General features: G+C 44.4%; 1 protein-coding gene across 3 annotated transcripts in view; it reads left to right on the top strand.

Moving 5' to 3' along the window:
* kdm6a (lysine (K)-specific demethylase 6A) overlaps positions 1-25,588 on the top strand; it is a 77,297-nt gene that overhangs the window by 34,240 nt on the left and 17,469 nt on the right. For 2 of the 3 annotated variants that reach the window (XM_047369545.1, XM_047369547.1), the window contains 12 exons: positions 3,588-3,642; positions 4,038-4,072; positions 11,499-11,592; positions 13,239-13,365; positions 14,117-14,215; positions 15,028-15,247; positions 15,609-15,749; positions 17,791-17,883; positions 17,965-18,042; positions 20,218-20,328; positions 20,430-20,819; positions 21,560-22,398. In XM_047369545.1, the coding sequence (XP_047225501.1) occupies positions 3,588-3,642; positions 4,038-4,072; positions 11,499-11,592; positions 13,239-13,365; positions 14,117-14,215; positions 15,028-15,247; positions 15,609-15,749; positions 17,791-17,883; positions 17,965-18,042; positions 20,218-20,328; positions 20,430-20,819; positions 21,560-22,398 (2,282 nt within the window). The remainder of the gene's footprint in view (positions 1-3,587; positions 3,643-4,037; positions 4,073-11,498; positions 11,593-13,238; positions 13,366-14,116; positions 14,216-15,027; positions 15,248-15,608; positions 15,750-17,790; positions 17,884-17,964; positions 18,043-20,217; positions 20,329-20,429; positions 20,820-21,559; positions 22,399-25,588) is intronic. The other variant, XM_047369546.1, reaches the window with a different exon arrangement.

Below are 25,588 nucleotides of genomic sequence, written 5' to 3'. Positions count from 1 at the left end.
ACCCATCTCCTTGAGAGGGGTTGGACTCTCTTCTACTCTGGAGTGGCCCACGGGGAGAGGCGGCGGGCTGGTGTGGGTTTGCTTGTTGCCCCCCAGCTCAGCCGTCTCGTGTTGGGGTTTACCCCAGTGGATGAGAGGGTTGTATCCCTGCGCCTTCGGGTTGGGGAGAGGTCTCCTAGGCAGGAGGTCGATGATCGACTTTGTTGTCGTATCATCAGACCTTCGGCCGCATGTTTTGGACACTCAGGTGAAGAGAGGGGCTGAGCTGTCCACTGATCATCACCTGGTGGTGAGTTGGATCCGCTGGAGGAGGAGAAAGCCAGACAGACTTGGCAGGCCCAAGCGCATAGTGAGGGTCTGCTGGGAACGCCTGGTGGAGCCCTCGGCCAGGGATGTATTCAACTCCCACCTCCGGGAGAGCTTCGACCAGATCCCGGGGAATGTTGGAGACATAGAGTCCGAGTGGACCATGTTCTCTGCATCTATTGTCGATGCTGCTGCCCATAGCTGCGGCCGTAAGGTCTGCGGTGCCTGTCGTGGCAGCAATCCCAGAACCCAGTAGTGGACACCGGCAGTAAGGGATGCTGTTAAGCTGAAGAAGGAGTCCTATCGGCTGTGGTTGGCTTGTGGGACTCCTGAGGCGGCTGACGGGTACCGTGAGGCCAAGCGTGCTGCGGCCCGGGCTGTGGCAGAGGCAAAAACTCGGGCCTGGGAAGAGTTCGGTGAGGCCATGGAGAAGGACTACCGGTTGGCCTCGAAGCGATTCTGGCAAACCGTCCGGCGCCTCAGGAGGGGGAAGCAGTGCTTTGCCAACACTGTTTATAGTGGGGGCAGGAGACTGCTGACCTCGACTGAGGACATTATCGGGCGGTGGAAGGAGTACTTCGAGGATCTCCTCAATCCTGCCATCACGCATTCCGTGGTGGAAACAGAGGCTGGGGACTCGGGGTTGGACTCTTTCATCACCCAGGCTGAAGTCACCGAGGTGGTTAAAAAGCTCCGCGGTGGCAAGGCTTCGGGGGTGGATGAGATCCGCCCTGAGTACCTCAAGTGTCTGGATTTTGTAGGGCTGTCATGGTTGACACGCCTCTTCAACATTGCGTGGCGGTCGGGGACAGTGCCTCTGGACTGGCAGACCGGGGTGGTGGTCCCCCTTTATAAGAAGGGGGACCGGAGGGTGTGTTCCAACTACAGGGGGATCACACTCCTCAGCCTCCCTGGTAAGGCCTACGCCAGGGTATTGGAGAGGAGAGTCCGACCGATAGTCGAACCTCGGCTTCAGGAGGAACAGTGTGGTTTTCGTCCCAGCCGTGGAACACTGGACCAGCTCTATACCCTCTACAGGGTGCTCGAGGGTTCATGGGAGTTTGCCCAACCGGTTCACAGGTGTTTTGTGGACCTGGAGAAGGCATTCGACTGTGTCCCTCGTGATGCCCTGTGGGGGGTGCTCCAGGAGTATGGAATCGGGGGCCCTTTATTAGGGGCCATCCAGTCCCTGTACGAGCGGAGCAGGAGTTTGGTCCGCATTGCCGGCACTAAGTCGGACCTGTTCCCAGTGCATGTTGGACTCTGGCAGGGCTGCCCTTTGTCGCCGGTCCTGTTCATAACTTTTATGGACAGGATTTCTAGACGCAGCCAAGGGCCGGAGGGGGTCTGGTTTGGGGACCAGTGGATTTCGTCTCTTCTTTTTGCGGATGACGTGGTCCTGCTGGCCCCCTCTAGCCAAGACCTACAGCATGCGCTGTGGCGGTTCGCAGCCGAGTGTGAAGCGGCTGGGATGAGGATCAGCTCCTCCAAGTCCAAGGCCATGGTACTCAACCGGAAAAGGGTGGCTTGTCCTCTTCAGGTTGGAGGGGAGTTCCTGCCTCAAGTGGAGGAGTTTAAGTATCTCGGGGTCTTGTTCACGAGTGAGGGAAGAATGGAGCGGGAGATCAACAGACGGATCGGTGCGGCTGCCACAGTAATGGGGGCGCTGTGCCGGTCCATTGTGGTGAAGAGAGAGCTGAGCCGAAAAGCAAAGCTCTCAATTTACTGGTCGGTCTACGTTCCTACCCTCACCTATGGCCATGAACTTTGGGTCATGACCGAAAGAACGAGATCACGGATACAAGCGGCTGAAATGAGCTTCCTCCGTAGGGTGGCCGGGCACTCCCTTAGAGATAGGGTGAGGAGCTCGGCCATCCGGGAGGAGCTCGGAGTAGAGCCGCTGCTCCTCCACATCGAGAGGAGCCAGTTGAGGTGGCTCGGGCATCTACACCGGATGCCTCCTGGACGCCTTCCTTGGGAGGTGTTCCAGGCACGTCCCACCGGGAGGAGGTCCAGGGGACGGCCCAGGACACGCTGGAGGGACTATGTCTCTCGGCTGGCCTGGGAACGCCTTGGGCTCCCCCTGGAGGAGCTGGAGGAGGTGTCTGGAGAGAGGGACGTCTGGGCGTCTCTGCTGAGTCTGCTGCCCCCGCGACCCGGTCCTGGATAAGCGGAAGACGACGAACGAACTGTGAGATTTGAAAAAGGCTGCAAACATTTTTAAATCCAGCATGTTCCACTCAAAGGAAAACCGATTGTGTGTGTGCCTTCCTGTTATCTGCTGAACTCACTCCAGGTCTATTTCCAACTCAACAAAACATCCCAACGGTAGGTATGAACCACTGTCCTGTGGCCTTTGCTGTATTTGTTTGTGCCTAGCTGTTCTCTGCCTTCTTGAGGTGCCCCTGGCCTTATTTTAAGCACCTCTGTTAGCGTGACCTCAAATTTCTCTGTATGTTGTTACTGAAGGATTTTTTGACTTTCCTACCTGCTGGGCTCAGGTCAGGTCCGAAGAAGCAGAAAATCGTCTGACTCAGTTCACCAGCCACCATCTCTGAACCACACCTCTTTGGAAGTTTGCCTCCTTTACTAAAAAAAGCGTTAAAACGTCTGTTCTCGGTTTTATACAATCTTAGTATTAGCAACCCATAAACAGCTTAGCCTCCATTTGTCGTGGAGAAGTCCTCAGATTTGGCTGAGATGAATCAGAACACATGGACCATGCCTTGGCAGCCCGTGCTGACATCAGTCTTACTCTGCTCTGGTGATGGCACTGGATGCCAGTAATACAGCTGCACAGCTACCTACTGAAGGTCATGATGTGAACGTCGCCACAGAGTTTAAATTGAGGACAACCATTAGGTGTCTGCCTTAGACATGGAGGGCCTTTTGTAAAGCATGCGTCAGATTGATGTTTGGCCGCCTCATCCAGAGGGAATGAGGGAAGAAATCGCAGTATTATGAGGGAGTTTCTTTGTGTAGTCTGTAAAACCAGCTTTTTCCCCACTTGTAGTGGAGGAAAGAGGGAAGGCTCCATTAGATAAGACTGTCAGTGGTTTAGCCCCTGCAGCTTTGCGGGTCCTCTCATGTTACGGTCAGCAGGGTCCATTCATAGTTTGTTGAAACTCTGTTCTGGAAAGCAGAATGAGTGAAAAGGAAAGGGGCTCAAGCAGTACTCTTATTTCTATGAGATCTTTGGTGACGTGTGTTTTTGTTTCAATAATTATCTCTTGTCTGTGATCGTGTTCCTGTAAAAACCCTTTTTTCTTTTATCTCCACAGCATTTTCAGCTGGCGTTGATTGACTCTAATCTCTGCACTTTATCCAAAGCTGAAAGTAAGTATTGCTATAGTTATTACAGCCCACAGCTGAAGCAGGCTCATGCTGCTGTGTGCTTAGTGTAGCACTAACTAGTAATATTTCACCAAAGCAGTGTTGTATAGAGTTTAAAACCCTTTGTGCAGATCAATTCTTCTTCCTGTTTTGCTACTGACTGCTAAAGACTGAGGGTTGCCTAGGAAACGGCATAAGGAAGGAGCTGGAAAGACTCAAACACATTGCACATGCCCACTGTGATTTCAGATTGCCTGTATGCACTGGAGAGTGCTAAACTCCCCCGCCCATCTGTGCTCCATACTGTTGGCAGTCTGTATTAATGGAGGTCGTTAGGGTGAATGAGAAATATACCAGATTGTTGAGATGGTTACATTCTTCTTCTTTTCTTCTTACAGTTCAGTTCCACATTGCCCATTTGTATGAAATCCAGGTAAGCAGATCTAGTTTCTCTATCAGTAGTTGGGATATAACAGAGGACTGAAAAAGCTGTGAATTATTTTACTAGATACACTTGGATTGGATTTTTTGTTTATTGATATGTTTTTATAATATACTACACTTCGCTCACATGAATTTTGGATTAGTTGTGATTGAAACATGATTCCAGGATCCACTGCTTGCATGTATGATCCCTTTTTTCGAGTAAATTCAGAGCTCTTAAAGGTAGTTTATCTGAGGGCGTATTCGCACCTGCCACTTTTGGCCGCTTTAAACTAGGGAGGGTCCGATATGATATTTTTCTGCCGATACCGATGTACGATAATTGTATTGCTGCTGTGGCCGATATCCGATATTTGCCAATATTAAAATGAATGGAAATTTTTAATATTCATACTAATAATAATAGGAAAAATTCACATCTGTTTTTTTTTTTATTGAAAATGCAAATTTGCCTTTTAAATTGTACAGGGGTTGGACAATGAAACTGAAACACCTGTCATTTTAGTATGGGAGGTTTCATGGCTAAATTGGACCAGCCTGGTAGCCAGTCTTCATTGATTGCACATTGCACCAGTAAGAGCAGAGTGTGAAGGTTCAATTAGCAGGATAAGAGCACAGTTTTGCTCAAAATATTGAAATGCACACAACATTATGGGTGGCATACTAGAGTTCAAAAAAGGACAAATTGTTGGTGCACGTCTTGCTGGCGCATCTGTGACCAAGACAGCAAGTCTTTGTGATGTATCAACAGCCACGGTATCCAGGGTAATGTCAGCATACCACCAAGAAGGACGAACCACATCCAACAGGATTAACTGTGGACGCAAGAGGAAGCTGTCTGAAAGGGATGTTCGGGTGCTAACCCGGATTGTATCCAAAAAACATAAAACCACGGCTGTCCAAATTACGGCAGAATTAAATGTGCACCTCAGCTCTCCTGTTTCCACCAGAACTGTCCGTCGGGAGCTCCACAGGGTCAATATACACGGCCGGGCTGCTATAGCCAAACATTGGTAACTCATGCCAATGCCAAACGTTGGTTTCAATGGTGCAAGGAGTACAAATCTTGGGCTGTGGATAATGTGAAACATGTATTGTTCTCTGATGAGTCCACCTTTACTGTTTTCCCCACATCCGGGAGAGTTACGGTGTGGAGAAGCCCCAAAGAAACGTACCACCCAGACTGTTGCATGCCCAGAGTGAAGCATGGGGGTGGATCAGTGATGGTTTGGGCTGCCATATCATGGCATTCCCTTGGCCCAATACTTGTGCTAGATGGGCGGGTCACTGCCAAGGACTACCGAACCATTCTTGAGGACCATGTGCATCCAATGGTTCAAACATTGTATCCTGAAGGCGGTGCCATGTATCAAGATGACAATGCACCAATACACACAGCAAGACTGGTGAAAGATTGGTTTGATGAACATGAAAGTGAAGTTGAACATCTACCATGGCCTGCACAGTCATCAGATCTAAATATTATTGAGCCACTTTGGGATGTTTTGGAGGAGCGAGTCAGGAAACGTTTTCCTCCACCAGTATCACGTAGTGACCTGGCCACTATCCTGCAAGAAGAATGGCTTAAAATCCTTCTGATCACCGTGCAGGACTTGTATATGTCATTCCCAAGACGAATTGACGCTGTATTGGCCGCAAAAGGAGGCCCTACACCATAATAATAAATTATTGTGGTCTAAAACCAGGTGTTTCAGTTTCATTGTCCAACCCCTGTACAATCACATTGCACTGGCCTTAAAATGTTTAGGCAAAGATGTAGCAGGAACATTTACAAAGCCCGTGTAACAACAAACAGCCATAAAAAAAATAGAAGCTCAGCTTATCTGACTGTAAACCTATTTGATGTAACTGTCAACATCCACCTTCAGTTTTAGGGATGAACTTAAGTGTGGTCACGAATGCGTGCAGCAACAACCTTGTATAGTTCAGGTAGTCCAAAAAATGGCGATTCGGTATGCTGTAGTGGGGCTCAGTGTGTTCCATGAGCCGACGAAACCCTGTGTTCTCTACTATACAGAAAGGCTGGTCGTCCAGCGCAATCATTCGGTTATCCTCTTTGTTATAGATATGGCTTTCGCTGAATCTTTGCTGAATTTCTTTGTTTTCTCCAGTGCTTGTGCAATAGTTCCCTGTTTATCGGTAGCTCCGGGCTTGTTTACATTAGCTTGTTGCTGGTATTCATTGTACACCGATGGGTGTTTATTTTTCAAATGTGTTCTTAAATTTGCGGTATTGAAAGACTTCGCGTGCTCACCACCCCACATAACTTCACCTTTGCACAAATTGCATATTGCTATTCGGCTGTCTTCTTGGGAAACCGTAAAATACTTCCAGACTGCTGACATGTTGGCTTTAGCGTTGACCTGCCATTGAACTTTAACGTCCACATGTGTGAATTGGAGCGTCTCCAGCTGCGTTCAGGGACTGTTTGGAATCCCGCAGTCACACAAACTAAACAATATGACATCGGGGAACATTTTTACTCATCGGACCGATGCCGATATAAAAAGAAATTAGATATATCGGCCGATAATATCTGCCGTGCAGATTTATCCTCCATCCCTACTTTAAACGGACCTGAGTTCATTTACCCCACCCTGTTCTGGACCAAACAAGCGGTGTTGAGGTGTTTTTGGTCCGCTGTTAAAAAAAACGCTGGTGCCGTTTGCTTCTGATGTGAATATGAACCGGCCCCGATCCGACCCAACTGCAGAAAGCATGCTTCTCTTTGGAAGCCACCGTAGCACTGAATGATGCACTGAAATCTAACCTGGACCGTGCTGTGTAGCATAGCAACGCTGTTGCCTGCATGTTTTAGCTCTGTGCAGAGCACGTTGGCTTGCAGCACGCATTCTCTGACATGGTTCTAAAATTATAAATAGAACGTTGCAAAATCTATGTTGAATGAGCTGCTCTTGACCCCCACAATGATACTGAAGCTGTTAAAACGGCACAAATATGCAGAACAGAGGGGCAGCTTGCAGCACTTCCAGTTGTTTTTTTGTTTTCCATTTCCTGGTCTGTGTTCTGTCCCGCCCCCATCTTCTCTGTCCAATGGGAGCAATGATCTTCACCCGCGTGGCTTTGTTTACAAGTTATAGTTCACTTGCAAAAAGTACAATGTGAAAACAAACTGCACCAAATGAAAAAACTAAGGGTGTATTCACACCAGGAAAGTCCTTTGGTCCGCTTGTTTGGTCCGGCCCAAAAGATAACTTTATTTTTTTCATTTGGTGCGGTTTGTTTTCACATTGTACTTTTTGCAAATGAACTATTACTTGTAAACAAAGCCACGCGGGTGACGATCATTGTTCCCATTGGACAGAAATGACGGGGGCGGGACAGAGCACAGACCCGGATATTGAGGAAAACAGCTGTAGACGTGCTGCGTGCAACACCTCGGTTCTGCATATTTGTGCCATTATTAAAGCTGCAATATTATTGTGAGGGTGAAGAGCAGCTCATTCAACACAGACTTTGAGACGTTCCCTTTATAATCTGGGAACCCCGTCAGAGAATGCGTGCTGAACGCCAACGTTCTCTTTGTGACTTGTCCCACAACAAGCCGGTAGCGTTGCTAAGCAACACACAGCTTATCAGGTATGATGACCTTACAACACAAACCTTTGCTTTCGGCTACGGTGGCTTTTTATGTCCACAGAGACGTATGTTTTTTGTAGTTGGTTCGGATCGGGCCGATTTGTATTCAGACAATAAGCAAACCGCACCAGAGTCCGTTTGGAAGCGGACCGAGACCACCACAAAAAGTGGGTCTCGGTCCGGTTGTTTGGTCCGGACCAGGGTTCGCTTGAGTGTATTCACAGCTGCACAAAAGGTCCGGACCAAGGAGGGAAACGAACTCTGGTCCGTTTAAAGCGGACCAAAAGTGGCAAGTGTGAATACACCCTAAAGTTTGCTTTTGGTCCGGACCAAACGAGCGGACCAAAGCACGTTCCTGGTGTGAATACGCACTGAATTAGATGAAAAGAGTGATGTTTATCAGCTTGTTGGGAATAGCTGAATTTCATTTGGTCTAGGCCTGATTGTTCTGCTCTCTAATGAATGGAGGTTTTCAGAGGATGTTCTTAGAAACATTACATGGCTGTCTGATTACAAACTGTTTGGACCTTTTCTGTATTAGATCCACAGAACAATGATGAAACCCTCAGCACACAGCAGACCAATACTCATACACAGCCTGGTCCTGCTGAAGGTTTCGTCCTGTTAAAGGGGGTCTTCTCTCCATGGTGGCCCCATTCTTGGTCAGGATAGTGCATTATTGGTGTCAGTGACTCCATGCAATTCAGGGGGCTTACATAAATGGATAGCCTTGCTATTTAGGATTATATGATGATCTATATTTGACTGTTTTGTTTTATATTTATGAATTAGATAATTTCTAACTACAACTGGATCTGAAAGTGGGATTGGATTGTTGTGGAAAGAACTGAGCTTGGACCAAACTGGATTGTATACAATTAAAATTAAAATGAACATGTTTTTCATGTAAACTGTCTCAAGATAACCTGCTGTGAGTTGGTGCTATAGAAGTAATCTGGGTTTCTTTGCTGTAAACTCAGTCGGTAAATTTGGTATTGCTAGTTTTTGTGATCATGTTTCCTTTTGCAGTCATACTAAATATTATGATAAATACTTTTTGCAAAGAAAAAAAAGGGTTCATTTTAAATACTGTGGTCATGTTTGAGAGATGGGAAATCTGGAAATGTGATCCTGTGTCTATGCTAACCTCAGTGCCTGGCTACAACCTCATACCACATTTTCTTCATGTTACAACCTAATCCCTTATTGGGATCTTATGTGATAGTTCAACACAAAGTAGTATATACCTGGTCAGTGTCATAAAATGCTTTGTTTGTGTAAAAAAGGAAAACCTTTTGTATTCAACCCCCCTATATTCTTTCTATTCTTATTTGCAAAATAGCTCAAGCTCAGTCATTGTTTGTCAACATAGTTCACATATTCTTAATTAGATATAAGGCTGGACTTTGACCGGGCCATTGTAACCTGAGCTGTCATTTGCTGTAGCTCCTCCAGAGTTACTAAAGGCCTCTTGGCTACTTCTCTGATTGATGCTCCCCTTGATTCTTTTGCACAGATTTTTCCTTGAAAATTATTCACCATTTTCTCTCCACTTCCCCATTATGTACTATTTTGTGTTGGAGTATGATGTAAAATAATAAAACCTGTGGCTGTAAATTCTTGGGGAAAAAGTTGTACTTTCTATATTGGGTCTTCAATCAACCAAAAAAACAAGGTAATAAAAAAAATGTTGCTAAGAGAAGCTTGGTGGCTGTTAAAATCACTGAGCTCCTCAAACATTTTGTCTGAATGTCTAAAAGTTTTACCACTGTGCTAGGCATATGTAGAAAAATGTGGTTGTAAAATCTATTTTCAATTTGAAAGGGGAAAAAAAACCATACATTTACTTTAATTAGTACTTATATTTTTTCCTTTTTTTTTAAATAGTCTGTTATTGTCTGTGATGTCTGTCTGGCTCCGCTCTGGACTGGTGACAATCATTAGTCCACACTGGAACTAACCACTGAGCACCTGTATCATTTATTAGGCTTCAGTGACAGGGGTTTACCCACACGTCTTAATGTCGTGCAGACAGGAAGAGTTAGGGTTGTATCACAGTGCATAAAGCCAGTTGCTCTGCAAGTACAGGTACGGTTGTCCTGCCTAAATACAGTTTTCTTCCCAACAGAGAGAGGAAAACTGAATTTGGAAAATAATTGGCTAGCTAACATCCAGGAAAGGGGCATTTGCCACCTCTGGGAAATGATGCACTCTTACACTCCTAACTACAGGGGTTGGACAATGAAACTGAAACACCTGGTTTTAGACCACAATAATTTATTAGTATGGTGTAGGGCCTCCTTTTGCGGCCAATACAGCGTCAATTCATCTTGGGAATGACATATACAAGTCCTGCACAGTGGTCAGAGGGATTTTAAGCCATTCTTCTTGCAGGATAGTGGCCAGGTCACTACGTGATACTGGTGGAGGAAAACGTTTCCTGACTCGCTCCTCCAAAACATCCCAAAGTGGCTCAATAATATTTAGATCTGGTGACTGTGCAGGCCATGTGAGATGTTCAACTTCACTTTCATGTTCATCAAACCAATCTTTCACCAGTCTTGCTGTGTGTATTGGTGCATTGTCATCCTGATACACGGCACCGCCTTCAGGATACAATGTTTGAACCATTGGATGCACATGGTCCTCAAGAATGGTTCGGTAGTCCTTGGCAGTGACTATCTAGCACAAGTATTGGGCCAAGGGAATGCCATGATATGGCAGCCCAAACCATCACTGATCCACCCCCATGCTTCACTCTGGGCATGGAACAGTCTGGGTGGTACGCTTCTTTGGGGCTTCTCCACACCGTAACTCTCCCGGATGTGGGTAAAACAGTAAAGGTGGACTCATCAGAGAACAATACATGTTTCACATTGTCCACAGCCCAAGATTTGCGCTCCTTGCACCATTGAGACCGACGTTTGGCATTGGCATGAGTTACCAATGTTTGGCTATAGCAGCCCGGCCGTGTATATTGACCCTGTGGAGCTCCCGACGGACAGTTCTGGTGGAAACAGGAGAGTTGAGGTGCACATTTAATTCTGCCGTGATTTGGGCAGCCGTGGTTTTATGTTTTTTGGATACAATCCGGGTTAGCACCTGAACATCCCTTTCAGACAGCTTCCTCTTCCATCCACAGTTAATTCTATTGGATGTGGTTCGTCCTTCTTGGTGGTATGCTGACATTACCCTGGATACCGTGGCTCTTGGTACATCACAAAGACTTGCTGTCTTGGTTACAGATGCGCCAGCAAGACGCGCACCAACAATTTGTCCTCTTTTGAACTCTGGTATGTCACCCATAATGTGTGCATTTCAATATTTTGAGCAAAACTGTGCTCTTACTCTGCTAATTGAACCTTCACACTCTGCTCTTACTGGTGCAATGTGCAATCAATGAAGACTGGCTACCAGGCTGGTCCAATTTAACCATGAAACCTCCCACACTAAAATGACAGGTGTTTCAGTTTCATTGTCCAACCCCTGTACATGTCCAGATCCAAGTTCAGCAAGGTCACTGTTAAAACAAACTTCCAGCTCAGATTTAAAATGCAAAGTCAGCACACAGCCGTTTAGGTGCAGACGAACACACAGACACATCTGCTAGACGTGTTGAGTCTCGCCTGGCCTCTTCGATTCCACCTCCACCCCCTCCCAAGGTTAGTGGGTCTGTCTGGTCATTAGCAGTGTGAGGACGGCCACAGTCTTCGTGCGTCCAGATAGGACCATAAAACACTGTCCCTGCTGTCTGGCTCAATCAGTTTCTGTGTCTCAATCTGTCTGTCCTGCAGAAGAAATACAGAGCAGCAAAAGAGGCGTATGAGAGTCTGCTGCAGATGGAAAATCTTCCTGCACAGGTGAAGGCGACCACACTGCAGCAACTTGGTAAGTGGATTTTTATGTTCGACTTCTACTCTCATCTTCACAAGGGAACGGTCATCAATCTAATCTTCTTTGCTCTTATGTGGCATGAAAGTGTTCATTATGCTTTGGTGCTGTTTAGATTGGACTTCTTTATGCCATCTGCTGTCCAGTAGTGTTTATTTTATTGGGATTCATTGCTGGACCACTCCAGTTGATTTTGCAGAAATATTACATCCATTAGTTTAAAGTTCTCACAAAAGTGCTGCAACTTATCTTTGTTTGCCCTGCTTCCCCTTCCCCCACCTCCAGGATAAAACACGTTTCATGTGTCTGAACTTCAGCCACAGAGTTTTGGTCTTTGTGATGACTGGGAGCTTAGAAAACAGATTTACTGGTGAAATTGGTGCAGTTAAAGTTGAGGATGCAAGATATGCAGACTGCTGGAGAGATTAATGTGTTGTTTGGTGTTTTAATGATAAACATAACCTGAGTCATACAAAATGCAGTTTTTCAGTTATTTTCTTTGATTATGGAGGAAAAAAGCCCTAGAAAGAACCTGCTCCCATGTGACAATATAATTGTCCTCTTGTTGTTAAATCATCAATTAACAGTTTTTTGGTTCAGTTTCACAACTCTCATCCAGGCCTGATTACCGCCTGTAGATTTAAGAAATCAAAGCAGAACCTGTCTGGCAACATGAAGTTGGCTAAAAGATTACAAGAAGTAGCACATCATGTCCTGATCCAAAGAAATTGAAGAGCAGATGAGAAACAGTCAATGATGTCCTTCAGGCTGGGAGGACACTCTGTTACACCCCTGACTCGCCAAGTGAAATGGTCCCAGTTCCATAGCAGCTGAATCAAACCAGTGATACAGCTCGGGTGTGTGATTTAGCATAGACTGGAGGACTTCGTGGCCTGCAGAGACCATCTCTGGTATATTTGATGCACATCATTTCCTCTGGAAACAGACAATGTACGAGTCGCACTGAATTGCGATAAGATGGAACAAATCGCTGGAATTCAGCCAAAGGTACTTTGTCCTATAGGAACGACCCAGTAAGACCTTACCACTAATATGGGTGCGACTCCTTCATTTGAAACGATTATATAAAATAATGCCTCCTGTTCTGTTACTGCAAGCAAGGTTGCAGAATAAGTAGGAGTTTCTGTCTACAGTCAGCCTTCTCGTATGCTATTAACTATTCCTAGATTGCCTGCTGGGGTTGCCATGGGGCGGGGCCTTTGGGCCGTCTCCCAGAGTGACCTTGTTTGTTGGAAATTGCCTGTTACTGCTTGGTTTGGGTGGGTGTGTGTGTGTGTTCTGGTGAACGTGGTTGAAAGGCACAGACGAGGTGTTTGCTGAGGCTGCCTCAGATGAAGCCTTTTTGAAGTGTTTGGTTTTGAAGAACGCCACCTGCCTCTCTTTGTCTGTTGCTTTTCACCAGTATTGTTGGGTCAAAGCCCCTCAGAGACACGGGGCTTAGTGCAGAGAGGTCTACTTGCAGACTGCAGCCTCAGCCTTTGCAGCGGATGTTTTGTCTGTGAGGTTGAGGTTTATCATTCTGCTTTTGCACATATCGGGTTATGTTAAAGCCAAATCATGCAAACCGATACCTTAGAGGGATTGTTGAAGACTAACAGCTGATCTTTTATGGTGCACTTTAGGCTGGATGCATCACACAGTGGAGCAGCTGAGGGATAAAGATGCCAAGGGCTGCTATGCCATCCAGTGTCTGCAGAAGTCTGTAGAAGCAGACCCCAACTCTGGCCAGTCCTGGTACCTTCTCGGCAGGTATGCCTTAGAGCTGTGTGACATTATCTGCTTCTTTCTGAAATATTTGCTATTTAAAAGATGCATAATAGATGACATGCAGGTGTTGGATTCTTGTTTATACTGAGATTTGGAGTTAGACAAGTCATCTAAATGCAGAATGGAGCATAGCGTCTCTCTTGACGGTTTCTGTCTCCAGTTACGTAGGTTTGCTGTTCTGTATTACTATTTTTACATTCAGTGTCTGCCCATTTTCTGTCTGATCACTAGTGCCACAAAATCTTAACCCAAAAAATGATTCTTTACTGTATATTTAATTTAACATATAAATCCAAGCAAAAATGTGTACTAAATACCTGCAAATCGTTGTAGCAGTCTCCCTAAGCCCAAAGTCTCACTGTGCACAATATTCCACCTTTTCTGCTACTCTGCTCTCTATAGATTAACACCTGAAGTGCTCTGTCTCTGGCTTCTCATTAAAAACAACCTTTTATCTGTAGTGACTGTGAGGGGGAAAATGTGTAGCAATTTTGATCCTGTACCCTCATAAAACATTGGTATTCCTCGACACTAGAGACTGGCCCATGCCTCTCAGAAGCACCTTAGCTTGTGATGAAAATACTAATTAGATTAGTGGAAACGTATTGACTCTTAGATGCATGTCGACATAAACCTTTGACACGTGACATTATTTTACCTTAAGAAAATGTTAATCGTTATCCTAAAACCAAATGATCCGAATCTGAACCAAGTGTTTTGTCTTGTTGGGCAGGTGCTACTCCAGTATTGGGAAGGTGCAGGATGCCTTCATCTCTTACCGCCAGTCCATTGATAAGTCAGAGGCCAGTGCTGACACCTGGTGCTCCATAGGGTAAGAGTAGAGCATGTCATTAATTATTTAAAGGTACATTTCATTTGTTTTAGACTTGCATTAGAGGGGGAAATCAGGTGCTGCAGTGCAGTAGGAAATATAAACGGTAAGAAAATTGTCATGGATTTATAATTGGATGGAAGAAAAATAAATACCTTGCAAAAGTATTTATACCTCTTGAACTTATTCACATTTTGTCAATTTCCTACTGCAGACTATGCATTTTGTGAAGTAAAAGAAAAACTATAATGTGGTTTTAGGAATATAAAAATTTTTTTACAAATAGAAATGTCAGTAAATTGAGTCTGTGTGTAATTTAATCTCAGTATAAATGCATCTGTTCTCTGAAGATTAGAAAACAATATCGCAAGCTTTAAATGTCGCACTGAGAGCACTTGTAAATTAATTCATCAGAGAAGCAGCTAAGATCCACAAAGATCCACAGCTCAGGTGGGGGGATCTTTAGAGTGCCGAGAAGAAAGCCATTTTTAAATAAAAGCCGTAAGCAGTGCAGTTTGCCACAAGTCATGTAGGAGACACAGCAGTCATGTGGAAGTAGCTGCATTGGTCAGAGCTCAGAGTGGCACAAAGTCCAGACCTAAATTCAACTGGAAATCTGTTGCCAAGCTTGACCATTTATTGTAATAGGTGCTCTCCTTCAAATCCAAATTAAGTTATTTTTCAAAGAAGGGTCAGAGGTTTCCATTTCTAGATGTGCTAAGCTGGTAGAAAAATACCCCAAAAGACACTAAGATTCAGGCTCAGAGAAGTAAATTTTGGAAAATGAAGATTTTTTCCCTCTCTCCTTGCAGTGTGCTATACCAGCAGCAAAACCAGCCTATGGATGCTCTGCAGGCCTACATCTGCGCCGTTCAACTGGACCATAGCCATGCCGCTGCCTGGATGGACCTTGGCACCCTCTACGAGTCCTGCGGCCAGCTGCAAGACGCTATGAAGTGCTACATCAATGCGACACGCAGCAAAGCGTGTCTCAACACCGCCGCCCTCGCTCAACGCATCAAGCTGCTGCAGGTGGAACCACCTTTCTCATTAGTATCAACCAGCAGCCTGCTCTGTTAGATGTCGTGCAATATCTTGGTGTTTGTGCATAAGGTGCTGCGATAATTGCCCAGCATTGCCAAAGCAATCAGCTTTTAAAATGCATATTGTGCTTATGTGATTTTTACTTTGAACACATAGATATGAATAATTATTCATATTACTGTGTCTCCTTCTCTCACTTATTTTCCAAGCATACATTCATGACATTAATCATTTTTTTATTCTATGTATAGGTAGACCCACTATATTAGTGAGCATAGATGTTGCAGTACGTCTCTTGTGTCAACTCCAATTCAGCACTAAAGTTTGTGTTTCAAACAATTTCTCCTAGGCTCAGTTGTGTAACCTACACCCAAGTAGTCTGCAGAATAAGAGTAAAATGCTTCCTTGTATTGAGGAGGCATGGAGCCTTCCCATTCCTGCTGAGCTCACGTCCAGGCAGGGGGCCTTGAACACAGCACAGGCACAGCAGGTGAGAACCATGGATTGCATGGCTAGCCAGGGATCCAATCAGAAAGAGCTGGAGTGAGGCCCGTTTTGCACTAAATGCCAGATTCGCCTTCATAGCTCCTCTTTCAAATGCTATGTTAGAAGTTTTGCTAATTCCACACAGAATAACTCTGTCTCACATTTCTTGTAGGTTTTGAGCAACACAAAGCTCGTCCACTCATACACTTAGCAAACTCCAAGGCTGGACATGCATGCCTTGCAAAAACATTTTGTCTTATTAAAACCACAAACGTGAGTGAATTTTATTGGGACGTTATCTGGTTGACCTACACAAAGTACTGCGCAGCTGTGAAGTTGAAGAAAAATTGCATTTGGTATTCAAATGTTTGTACAAATAAAAATTTGAGAAGTGTGATGTGTATTTGACTTCAGTTCCCCTGAGTCAGTACTTTGTAGAACCACCTTTCTGGGCTTGTCTCTACCAGCTCAAATGTCTACCTATTCTTCTTGAGAAACTTGCTCAGGCTGTGTCAGATTGGTTGGAGAGCATCTGTGAACAGTAGCTTTCAAGTCTTTCCACAGATTCTCAATTTGGGGTTAGGCCTGTACTTTAACTAGGCCATTGTAACACATGAAGACACGTTCATCTAAACCATTCCAGTGTAGCTTTGGCTGTATGTTTAGGTCTGCTGCACGATAGCTCCATCCATCTTCTTAAATGTCCGTGCTGAAGAATTGCATCCCCACAGCATGGTGCTCCCCCTACCATGTTTCAGAGTGGGACGGTGTGTTCAGGGTGATGTGTAGTGTTAGCTAGTGGAAAACGTCTAATGGCTTTTTTGCCCCAACAATGGCTTTCTTCTTGCCTCTCCTATATAAAGGAGGGATTTGTGGAATGCAAGACAAACGGATGTCCCATCAGCAGATTCACCTACTCCTCCAAGGTTATCATGTGCTTCATGTTTGCTTCTCTGATTAGTGCTCTCCTTACAGGCCTAGCAGTTAAGGTGGACGGGCATATCTCTGTTGTGCTGCTGTGTCATATTCTTTACATTTTAGGATGATGGATTGAACAGAGCTCTGTGAGATCTTCAAATCTTGGAATATTGTTTTAGAATCAAACTGCTTTAATCTTCTTCACTACTGTCTCCCTGATGTATCTGTTGTGTTCCCTGGTCTTCATGATGCTGTTTGTTCTCTAACAAACCTCTGAGGCCAGAAACAGAACATCTAGAATTACACTGAGATTAGGTTGCACACAGGTAGACTGTATTTAGGAAAATGGCGACTATTAGTTGACATGAATGATTTTAAGCGGTATCAGAGTGAAGAGGGCTGAGTTCATGCATGTGCTACACTTCTCAGGTTTTATTAGTAAAGCCTTTTAAAAACTAGAAATCATTCTCCTTCCACTTCAGTTTTATGCTACTTTGTGTTTGTCTGTCAGATAAAATCCCAATAAAATGCCTTCAAGTTTGATGATGTGCGACAAATGTGACAATTATAAATGCTTTTGCAAGACCATGTATCCTAAAGTCTGGATGCATGGATTTATTTCATTCATCTCAGCTTTTCTTTGAGAACGATGGTTCTAATGGTTGTAATTTCCCCCACGCTCTAGTCCAACCACCAACAACTTCCCAGAAGCAAGAGCATTTTAAGAGGTCATAAACACACTGCGGTAGAACAGAGTAATTAAGCTGTAATTTCAGCCATTAGAAATGTGGAACAATAACAGATTTAGAGTTTTGACATCTGGCACATCAAACACAGTTGGTCCTGTATGAACAGAGGAGTCCCATCCTGCTTCATCTGCAGCTATGTCACCACCAGTGTTTTACCTGCTTCAGTATCTTGGCTTAAAGTGGGATTTAACAAATTGGGTTGCAGGGAATGAGGGAGTTTTATCACACATGCATTTTTTTAAAAACATCCATATGCATGTAGATGTTGTAACACTGTTGTCTTTCAGTGTCAATGTGCAGAATTTCAAACCTTCGTGTTTGAACTTAGTTTAAACTTGGAGGACCTTTCTGCTCAGTGTCTCTGTGCTGGATTCACAGACTTGTAAGGGGGAGGGAGGCCCTTCTGCCAGCAATCACACGGACCCACAGGCCAGTCCTGCCAAAAAGAAACGCACCGCCAGCCCAGCAAAGGTACTGCAGAGAGCTGGGCCTTATTTTTGCTGTTGGGGTGTGGTTTAGGAAGGTGAGTTGACGTTTGGGTTTTGTTCTTAGGGCGCTGTGGACCCGCTGGCAAACGGATCCAATCAGCAGCAGATCCCTGGCTGGTATCTGACACCACAGAAGCTTCAGGTGGGCAAAGATCTTTGTTGTTGAAGTCACTTTTGGTTTATGTGATGTAACCTAAAATGTGCTCAGAATGGGACGCATCTTCAGCTGAATTCTAGGTGTTTCATGACCTTTTTTTTCCCCAAACACTGAAATGTGTTCAGAATTGAGCAATTTGCAAATCACATCAGCAGCAATTTGAATTGGAAATATAAAAAACATGAAAGAAATGTTGAGTGAAAAATGTTCTTTGGTCTCAGTCCTTTTTGTCCTCAAAAGATAAAAGTTGATTTTTGAAGAATTGATGACTTTTTAGATTCAATTATCTTCAAATTTCTGTCAGAAATGGTTTTATCCAATTTTTCCATTTAACATTTTTTTGCCTTTAAGTTACTGAAGGAATCCCACAGATAAAAGGACACTTAAACATGAAAAAGGATCATTTCACAGCTAGTTTAAAACCCTAGGTTAGGGTTTTAAACTAGGTTGTTTTTAGATATCAATGATGTTTAAAAATTTTTACAAATCACAAACTGCTTTAATCTTATAATCTAGTGTAGAATAATCCAGATCAGGTTTGGTAAATAGTGTTGTTATAAATGTTAAAATTGTGGAGGTTTAAATTAACATTTGCAGTAGGTGGTTAATTATTTGTAGAATCTGAGGTAGAGGTGTTGTACTCAAATGTGTCCAAAAGAGTTTTAATAGTGCCTGAAAAAACGCACATTTGAATCTGGAAAAGCATAAAAGTAGAAAAATAAATTGTAGGAACCTTGTGTTTAGAAGCATATAAAACAAGTTGGGAGAAACTCTGTTGAATTTTTGGTTTCATCATTCTCCAGATGTTTGTCGCTGATTAGTAGCAACGTAAGGTTTAACACAACAGGAGGTTCACCTGGTACATTTTCACCTGGTAGAGGTTCGCCTTGGCCATAAATCTTTGTCCATTGAGAAGCCTGCCTATTTCCCTTGGACCCTTGCTTCATTAGTTGGTCAAGCTGCAGAGTTGTTTTTATTTTTTTTTTATGTCTATCTGGACCACCCCTAAGGCAAACCTGTCCAGTCCTCATTATCAGAGATTTTGGTGGAGGTGGTGCGATGATGCGATCTGATTCCTTCTAAACACGTAGGCTCCGACTAGAGGGCCCGTCTATGGACCACCAGACTCATGAGATCGAGTATTCATGTGAGAGTATGTACTGGAAATCATCAAGTGCTACACTTTAAATGCAATATTCCATACTCAGCACTAGTTCCCAGTCTTCTGCTGTCTCCATCCATGCTTTTTCCTTCTGGTTGTTGTCTTGATAAAAAGGGTTCACCTATAAAATAAAACAGTTCTGTTCTCTACTTTGAGAGTCAGTTGCTCGTTGTCCAACTTGGAAATTAACCAGGCGAAACTATTTGCATACCAATGCAATCCACAGTTGTGTGTTGTTTAAGTGGCAATTTGACCATTTTAGTTTGTATTTTCCTTAAAGATGTGTTTTACTTTGCCATCATGTCTCACTTCCTGTCTGACTCGTGACATTCCTGTCAAAGTGCAGCACAGGTCCGACCAACACAGACCCCTGAACAGTCGGAGAATCGGAAGCAGTATGCGTGGCCCCATTGACTTACTGTTGTGATTGCTACAGACATAAAACGACCTGTTTTTTGTCGTATCATATGCCAAATTGGATCCAGTGTTTTGAGGGTTCAGGACAAAGTCTGTTCTCTCAATGTTTCCCCCCACAGATCGGGATTTATCAGAGACTACCAGACGTTTCTGGGAGTGGAGAGGATGGGATGGCTTCACTCCTCAACCCCATGCCTGTTCATGGCAGATTCACCAACTCAGCCACATAGGCTGGCTTAAGACAAATACTAGTTGAAGAATGGGATGCCATCCCACAGTAGTGTGTGACCAAGCTGGTGACCTGCATGTGAGGCTGGTGTTCCATTGAAAGCAGCCTTAATCAAGAGTCTGTATCAGAATAAGCAGTCTGGCATTGGCAGGTTTTTCACAGGGCAACCCACAGACTGAACCCACCAATGTGGAACCATTTACACTTTAGAAGTGTTTGAAATAAAAACATTGTTCCAAAGAAAAACTGATAGACCAAACACAAGTTTATTTGAATAACAACATTGCATCTAACTTGACTATTTTAAACTGATGATCTTCTGCTGGATTCATTTAACACTGTTGTGTAACAGCTGTTGGATCATTTACGGACCAACCGAGCCAGCCTCAAGCCTCCCCAGCTGCAGATGCTCGAGCAGCTGGAGAACCAGTACTCCCTCATGCAGCAGCAGCATCAGCAGCAGGTGTGTGTGTTTGATTTCTTTTTGTTACATTAAAGACACACAATAAATGTTTTCTCTGTCAGAGCTGAATTGAAATTGAATTTTCTCGTCCTGCGTATCAGATGAGGCAGCAGGCAACTGCAGACGCCCAGCCGCGGTCCAGCCTTCCCAACGGCCCCTCAGCAGATCCCCCTCACAACTCCGGCCTCTCCCACACCTCCCCCCTCAGTCACATAGCCAGTCGACCCCCTTGTGTCACCCAGCCCACAGCCAACGGATCCTGTTCTTCAAGTCCTTCAGCAGGTCTGCCAGGACACCTGGACCTTAAAAATCACACGGCGGGACTGGGAGGTGGTGGCGCGAGCAACGGAAACGTGCCTTACCCGCAGCAGAACTCTCTACCTCACACCTGTACAGCCACCAGTCAGCCCAGCACCACCAGCAGCACTAATACTAGTCCCAGTAATGCAGACGAGACATGGAGGAGCCAACAACGCAACACTACCACTCAGGTATTCCACCACTGATGTTTCACAGCTGAGTAGGACAACTACAGTGCCTTTTTCACATTTTCCTATGGTAAACCGATAAACATCAGTCCATTTTTGTGGGATTTAATGTGATAGACCAAAACAAAGTACCGGGTAATTGTTACGTAGAATAAAATGTTTTTCACTGATGTTACAGCTACTGTCGTTACCCGCTTTACACTATTTGAAAGTGTCTGTGATCATCAATTTTCATAATTGCTTGATTCTCAAGTGGATTTAGAGCAGGGCTTTGACTAGGCCCTTCAAACACACAAATATGTTTTGTTCTAAACCATTCTGTTGTAGCTCTGGCTGTATGTTTATGGTACTTCTCCTGCTGGAATTTGAACCTCCTGCTCCAGTCTCATGGGTTCTGCAGCCTCTAACAGACTTTCTTTCAGAGTTGACCTGTATTTAGCTCCATCTATCTTCCCCTCAACTCTGACCAGCTTCCATGTCCTTGCTGAAGAAATATATCCCCACAGCATGATGCTGTCTCCACCATGTTCCACCATATGATTGGGTGTTCAGTGTAATGTGCAGTCTTAAGGTTTCCTCCACCCTATCGCATAAAAATCTCAATAAAACATATTGACGTTTTTGAGTGTAAAATGTCAAAAAGCTCAAGGTTGTAGTAAGAGTTTTTAGCAAGGCAACTCGTAAACTGCTGTCTGCTCTGTTTGTCAGTCTAAACTTAGAAATCTTTCTTCTTTTCTCAACAGGGGCTTCGAAAAGGTCCAGGTTCACATTCGGCTGGTCCTAATGGAGAGCCCCCTCTCTCTTCCTCTTCTTCCCCCTCTCAGACCTCCTTGTCCTCCTCTGGCATTCTGAATCAGGTTGGACATTGCTCTGGGCCCTGCACTGCCTCTTCCTCGGCCTCCTCCTTATCCCCCACCTCCCCCCAGACAACCCCCAACCACTTGTCCTCGCCTCCCCACTCCACTACTACCTCAGGGGTCCACACCAAAGACACAACGCCTTCCGGGAGCAAAGACGGCAGCATTGTCCTCCTACCGTCAGGTCCTGAGGCTGCCGTCGGGCATCATGGAGGAGCACCACACAGTCCTGGCACCACCTCCCGGCAGGGATTGACTAATCACGTCCAGCCGCGGGTGACGGACCGCTCCACCAGCCTATCACAGCCTGCCTCTCCTGCCCTTGGAGCGCTCAGTTCAGACAATCCTCAACTCTCAGCCTTTGTAAAGGGAAAAGCCAATGCTACCAGTAATGACGAGAATAACCACAATAACCATGGAGGTTCTTCCTCAGAGAAAATCAATAACGTCCACCCAGCTCTCCACACCAAGGCGGAGCACTCGGTGGCATCCTCTCCTCTGTCCACCGCCCCGACACCCTCACCGTGCTCAGCGGAACCTCAAGCTGCCAGCAGTCTCTCCTGCCTTAACAGCCCGTCCAACTCAAACAGTCAGGGGCCCATGCTCAACGGGAAGGGCAGGGAGGACTCCCAGAGCCCTCAGAAAAAGACGCCCCCTGCTGGTCTGGCTCTATGGTCTTCAGTTTCCATCTACCCCAGTTCAAGTGATGTGCTCAAAGCTTGCAGGTAAGAAGCTTTGCATTCATGGTTTTTTGTCTGGCAGGATGTTGCAGTCTCACTTGCCTGAGCTGTGGAAACAACAACTTTCACTTTGCTTTGAAACCTGATGATTCCTTCTGCAGTTTTAAATATTTATCATGTTGCTTATTATTATGTTATACTTGTCTAGTGAGCCAGTAAATAAACAAATACTACATGCAATTATAATCTTACTCCAACATTTTTTATTATTTAATCCATTGCCCACAGTTGACTCTGACTTATGTTGTTTCTGATGGTGTAAAGGTGTTAGTTACAGTAGGCCTAGTAATGAAACATGCTCCTATAGTTTATATACAGTAACCGTTTGATCACTTCTCTTTTTTACTTGTTTTTTATTCAAATCAACTGTGCATCATCAGTACTACTTATAAGTCTTTTTTCGTCCATGTAAACTGTAGAAGAGTATCTTGGCCAGCATTACAATCACGCTACACACAGAATCAATTAGAGTTTGAAATGTATGCTGGAACTGGGGACCATTTTTCCATAAATATCAGTTTTCATTTGCAATATTGCTGTAATTTGTTCCATATAGTACCTTCCTGACTTTGTCCTTCCATTGAACAACTGCGTGGGCCTGCAGCTTCACCCAATAGTTTGATAATATTGGAGAATGAAAGTGATCACTTATGAGTTGTTTGTATCACACAGTTAAACACTACAGGTCCTTCTCAAAATATTAGCATATTGTGATAAAGTTCATTATTTTCCATAATGTCATGATGAAAATTTAACATTCATATATTTTAGATTCATTGCACACTAACTGAAATATTTCAGGTCTTTTATTGTCTTAATACGGATGATTTTGGCATACAGCTCATGAAAACCCAAAATTCCTATCTCACAAAATTAGCATATCATTAAAAGGGTCTCTAAACGAGCTATGAACCTAATCATCTGAATCAACAAGTTAACTCTAAACACCTGCAAAAGATTCCTGAGGCCTTTAAAACTCCCAGCCTGGTTCATCACTCAAAACCCCAATCATGGGTAAGACTGCCGACCTGACTGCTGTCCAGAAGGCCACTATTGACAGCCTCAAGCAAGAGGGTAAGACACAGAAAGACATTTCTGAACAAATAGGCTGTTCCCAGAGTGCTGTATCAAGGCACCTCAGTGGGAAGTCTGTGGGAAGGAAAAAGTGTGACAGAAAACGCTGCACAACGAGAAGAGGTGACCGGACCCTGAGGAAGATTGTGGAGAAGGGCCGATTCCAGACCTTGGGGGACCTGCGGAAGCAGTGGACTGAGTCTGGAGTAGAAACATCCAGAGCCACCGTGCACAGACGTGTGCAGGAAATGGGCTACAGGTGCCGCATTCCCCAGGTCAAGCCACTTTTGAACCAGAAACAGCGGCAGAAGCGCCTGACCTGGGCTACAGAGAAGCAGCACTAGGACTGTTGCTCAGTGGTCCAAAGTACTTTTTTCGGATGAAAGCAAATTCTGCATGTCATTCGGAAATCAAGGTGCCAGAGTCTGGAGGAAGACTGGGGAGAAGGAAATGCCAAAATGCCAGAAGTCCAGTGTCAAGTACCCACAGTCAGTGATGGTCTGGGGTGCCGTGTCAGCTGCTGGTGTTGGTCCACTGTGTTTTATCAAGGGCAGGGTCAATGCAGCTAGCTATCAGGAGATTTTGGAGCACTTCATGCTTCCATCTGCTGAAAAGCTTTATGGAGATGAAGATTTCATTTTTCAGCACGACCTGGCACCTGCTCACAGTGCCAAAACCACTGGTAAATGGTTTACTGACCATGGTATCACTGTGCTCAATTGGCCTGCCAACTCTCCTGACCTGAACCCCATAGAGAATCTGTGGGATATTGTGAAGAGAACGTTGAGAGACTCAAGACCCAACACTCTGGATGAGCTAAAGGCCGCTTATCGAAGCATCCTGGGCCTCCATAAGACCTCAGCAGTGCCACAGGCTGATTGCCTCCATGCCACGCCGCATTGAAGCAGTCATTTCTGCCAAAGGATTCCCGACCAAGTATTGAGTGCATGACTGTACATGATTATTTGAAGGTTGATGTTTTTTGTATTAAAAACTCTTTTCTTTTATTGGTCGGATGAAATATGCTAATTTTGTGAGATAGGAATTTTGGGTTTTCATGAGCTGTATGCCAAAATCATCCATATTAAGACAATAAAACACCTGAAATATTTCAGTTAGTGTGCAATGAATCTAAAATATATGAATGTTAAATTTTCATCATGACATTATGGAAAATAATGAACTTTATCACAATATGCTAATATTTTGAGAAGGACCTGTATATTAATTGGTCATTTAGTCCTCCTTTTAAGTCAACAGTGATCTTAACCATATTGTTCATTAAATGTTTACTTGTTAGTATCTCAAGCTTAGTAACTGGTGAGTAAAGAAGAACCAAATAATGCTGCAGAGCTTCTGCACACCACTGCTGATTAAAAATGTTTAATGGAGGGCCTTTCAACGTATTTGTGTATAAATTGGAGATGGATCAATCTGACTTCTTGTGGCCTTTTTTTGATCTGGATCCACATCCAGCCCTTCAGATGTCCTCACCTAGTTTACATTGACATAAACTATTCACAATCTGAATATGCTGCTTTTATTTTGGTGACAGAGGAACGTGATCTTGTAAGTTGTGGAGCTCTGCTGTTAGTCCGCTCTGTCCACCTCATCAGAAACTCATCCTAATGTCCGCTGCTACTGACTTGTTTTTTATTGAGCTTTATTGAATATTTGTACGGAGTGAAATGTGCTTGATTTTAGATTTATTCATTAAAGCAGTAACACGGGTTGAACACTAAAACATTAAATTAGGTGCATAGAAGGCAGGTTCTGTTGGGCTTTTATTGTTTGCGTCTTTATACTTTATAATTTCATTTAGAAATGCACTAAAATGCTGCTTTTACAGCATTTGTGAATAGAACATTTGGCTTGTTTCCTTCAAAGTCCAGTCTTTGTCTCTATTCTAATATAGTGACTTATTGTCAGTTGATATGTGTCAAAAACTCCTCTTGTCCTGAAGATCTTAATGAAGTGGCTGGCCTTCTCCCTTCAGATATCAGGAGCCCCATGGGTCACATGGTCTGACGCTGTAGCAATAACAAGACATTTCTCTATGCTTGTCTTGTTATTTATATGCTCTTTGTTCAAACTTTGTAAG

The sequence above is a fragment of the Girardinichthys multiradiatus genome, chromosome 7 (genome assembly GCF_021462225.1).
Source record: "Girardinichthys multiradiatus isolate DD_20200921_A chromosome 7, DD_fGirMul_XY1, whole genome shotgun sequence".
NCBI lineage: Eukaryota > Metazoa > Chordata > Actinopteri > Cyprinodontiformes > Goodeidae > Girardinichthys > Girardinichthys multiradiatus.
This window is presented reverse-complemented; position numbering and strand designations above follow the sequence as displayed.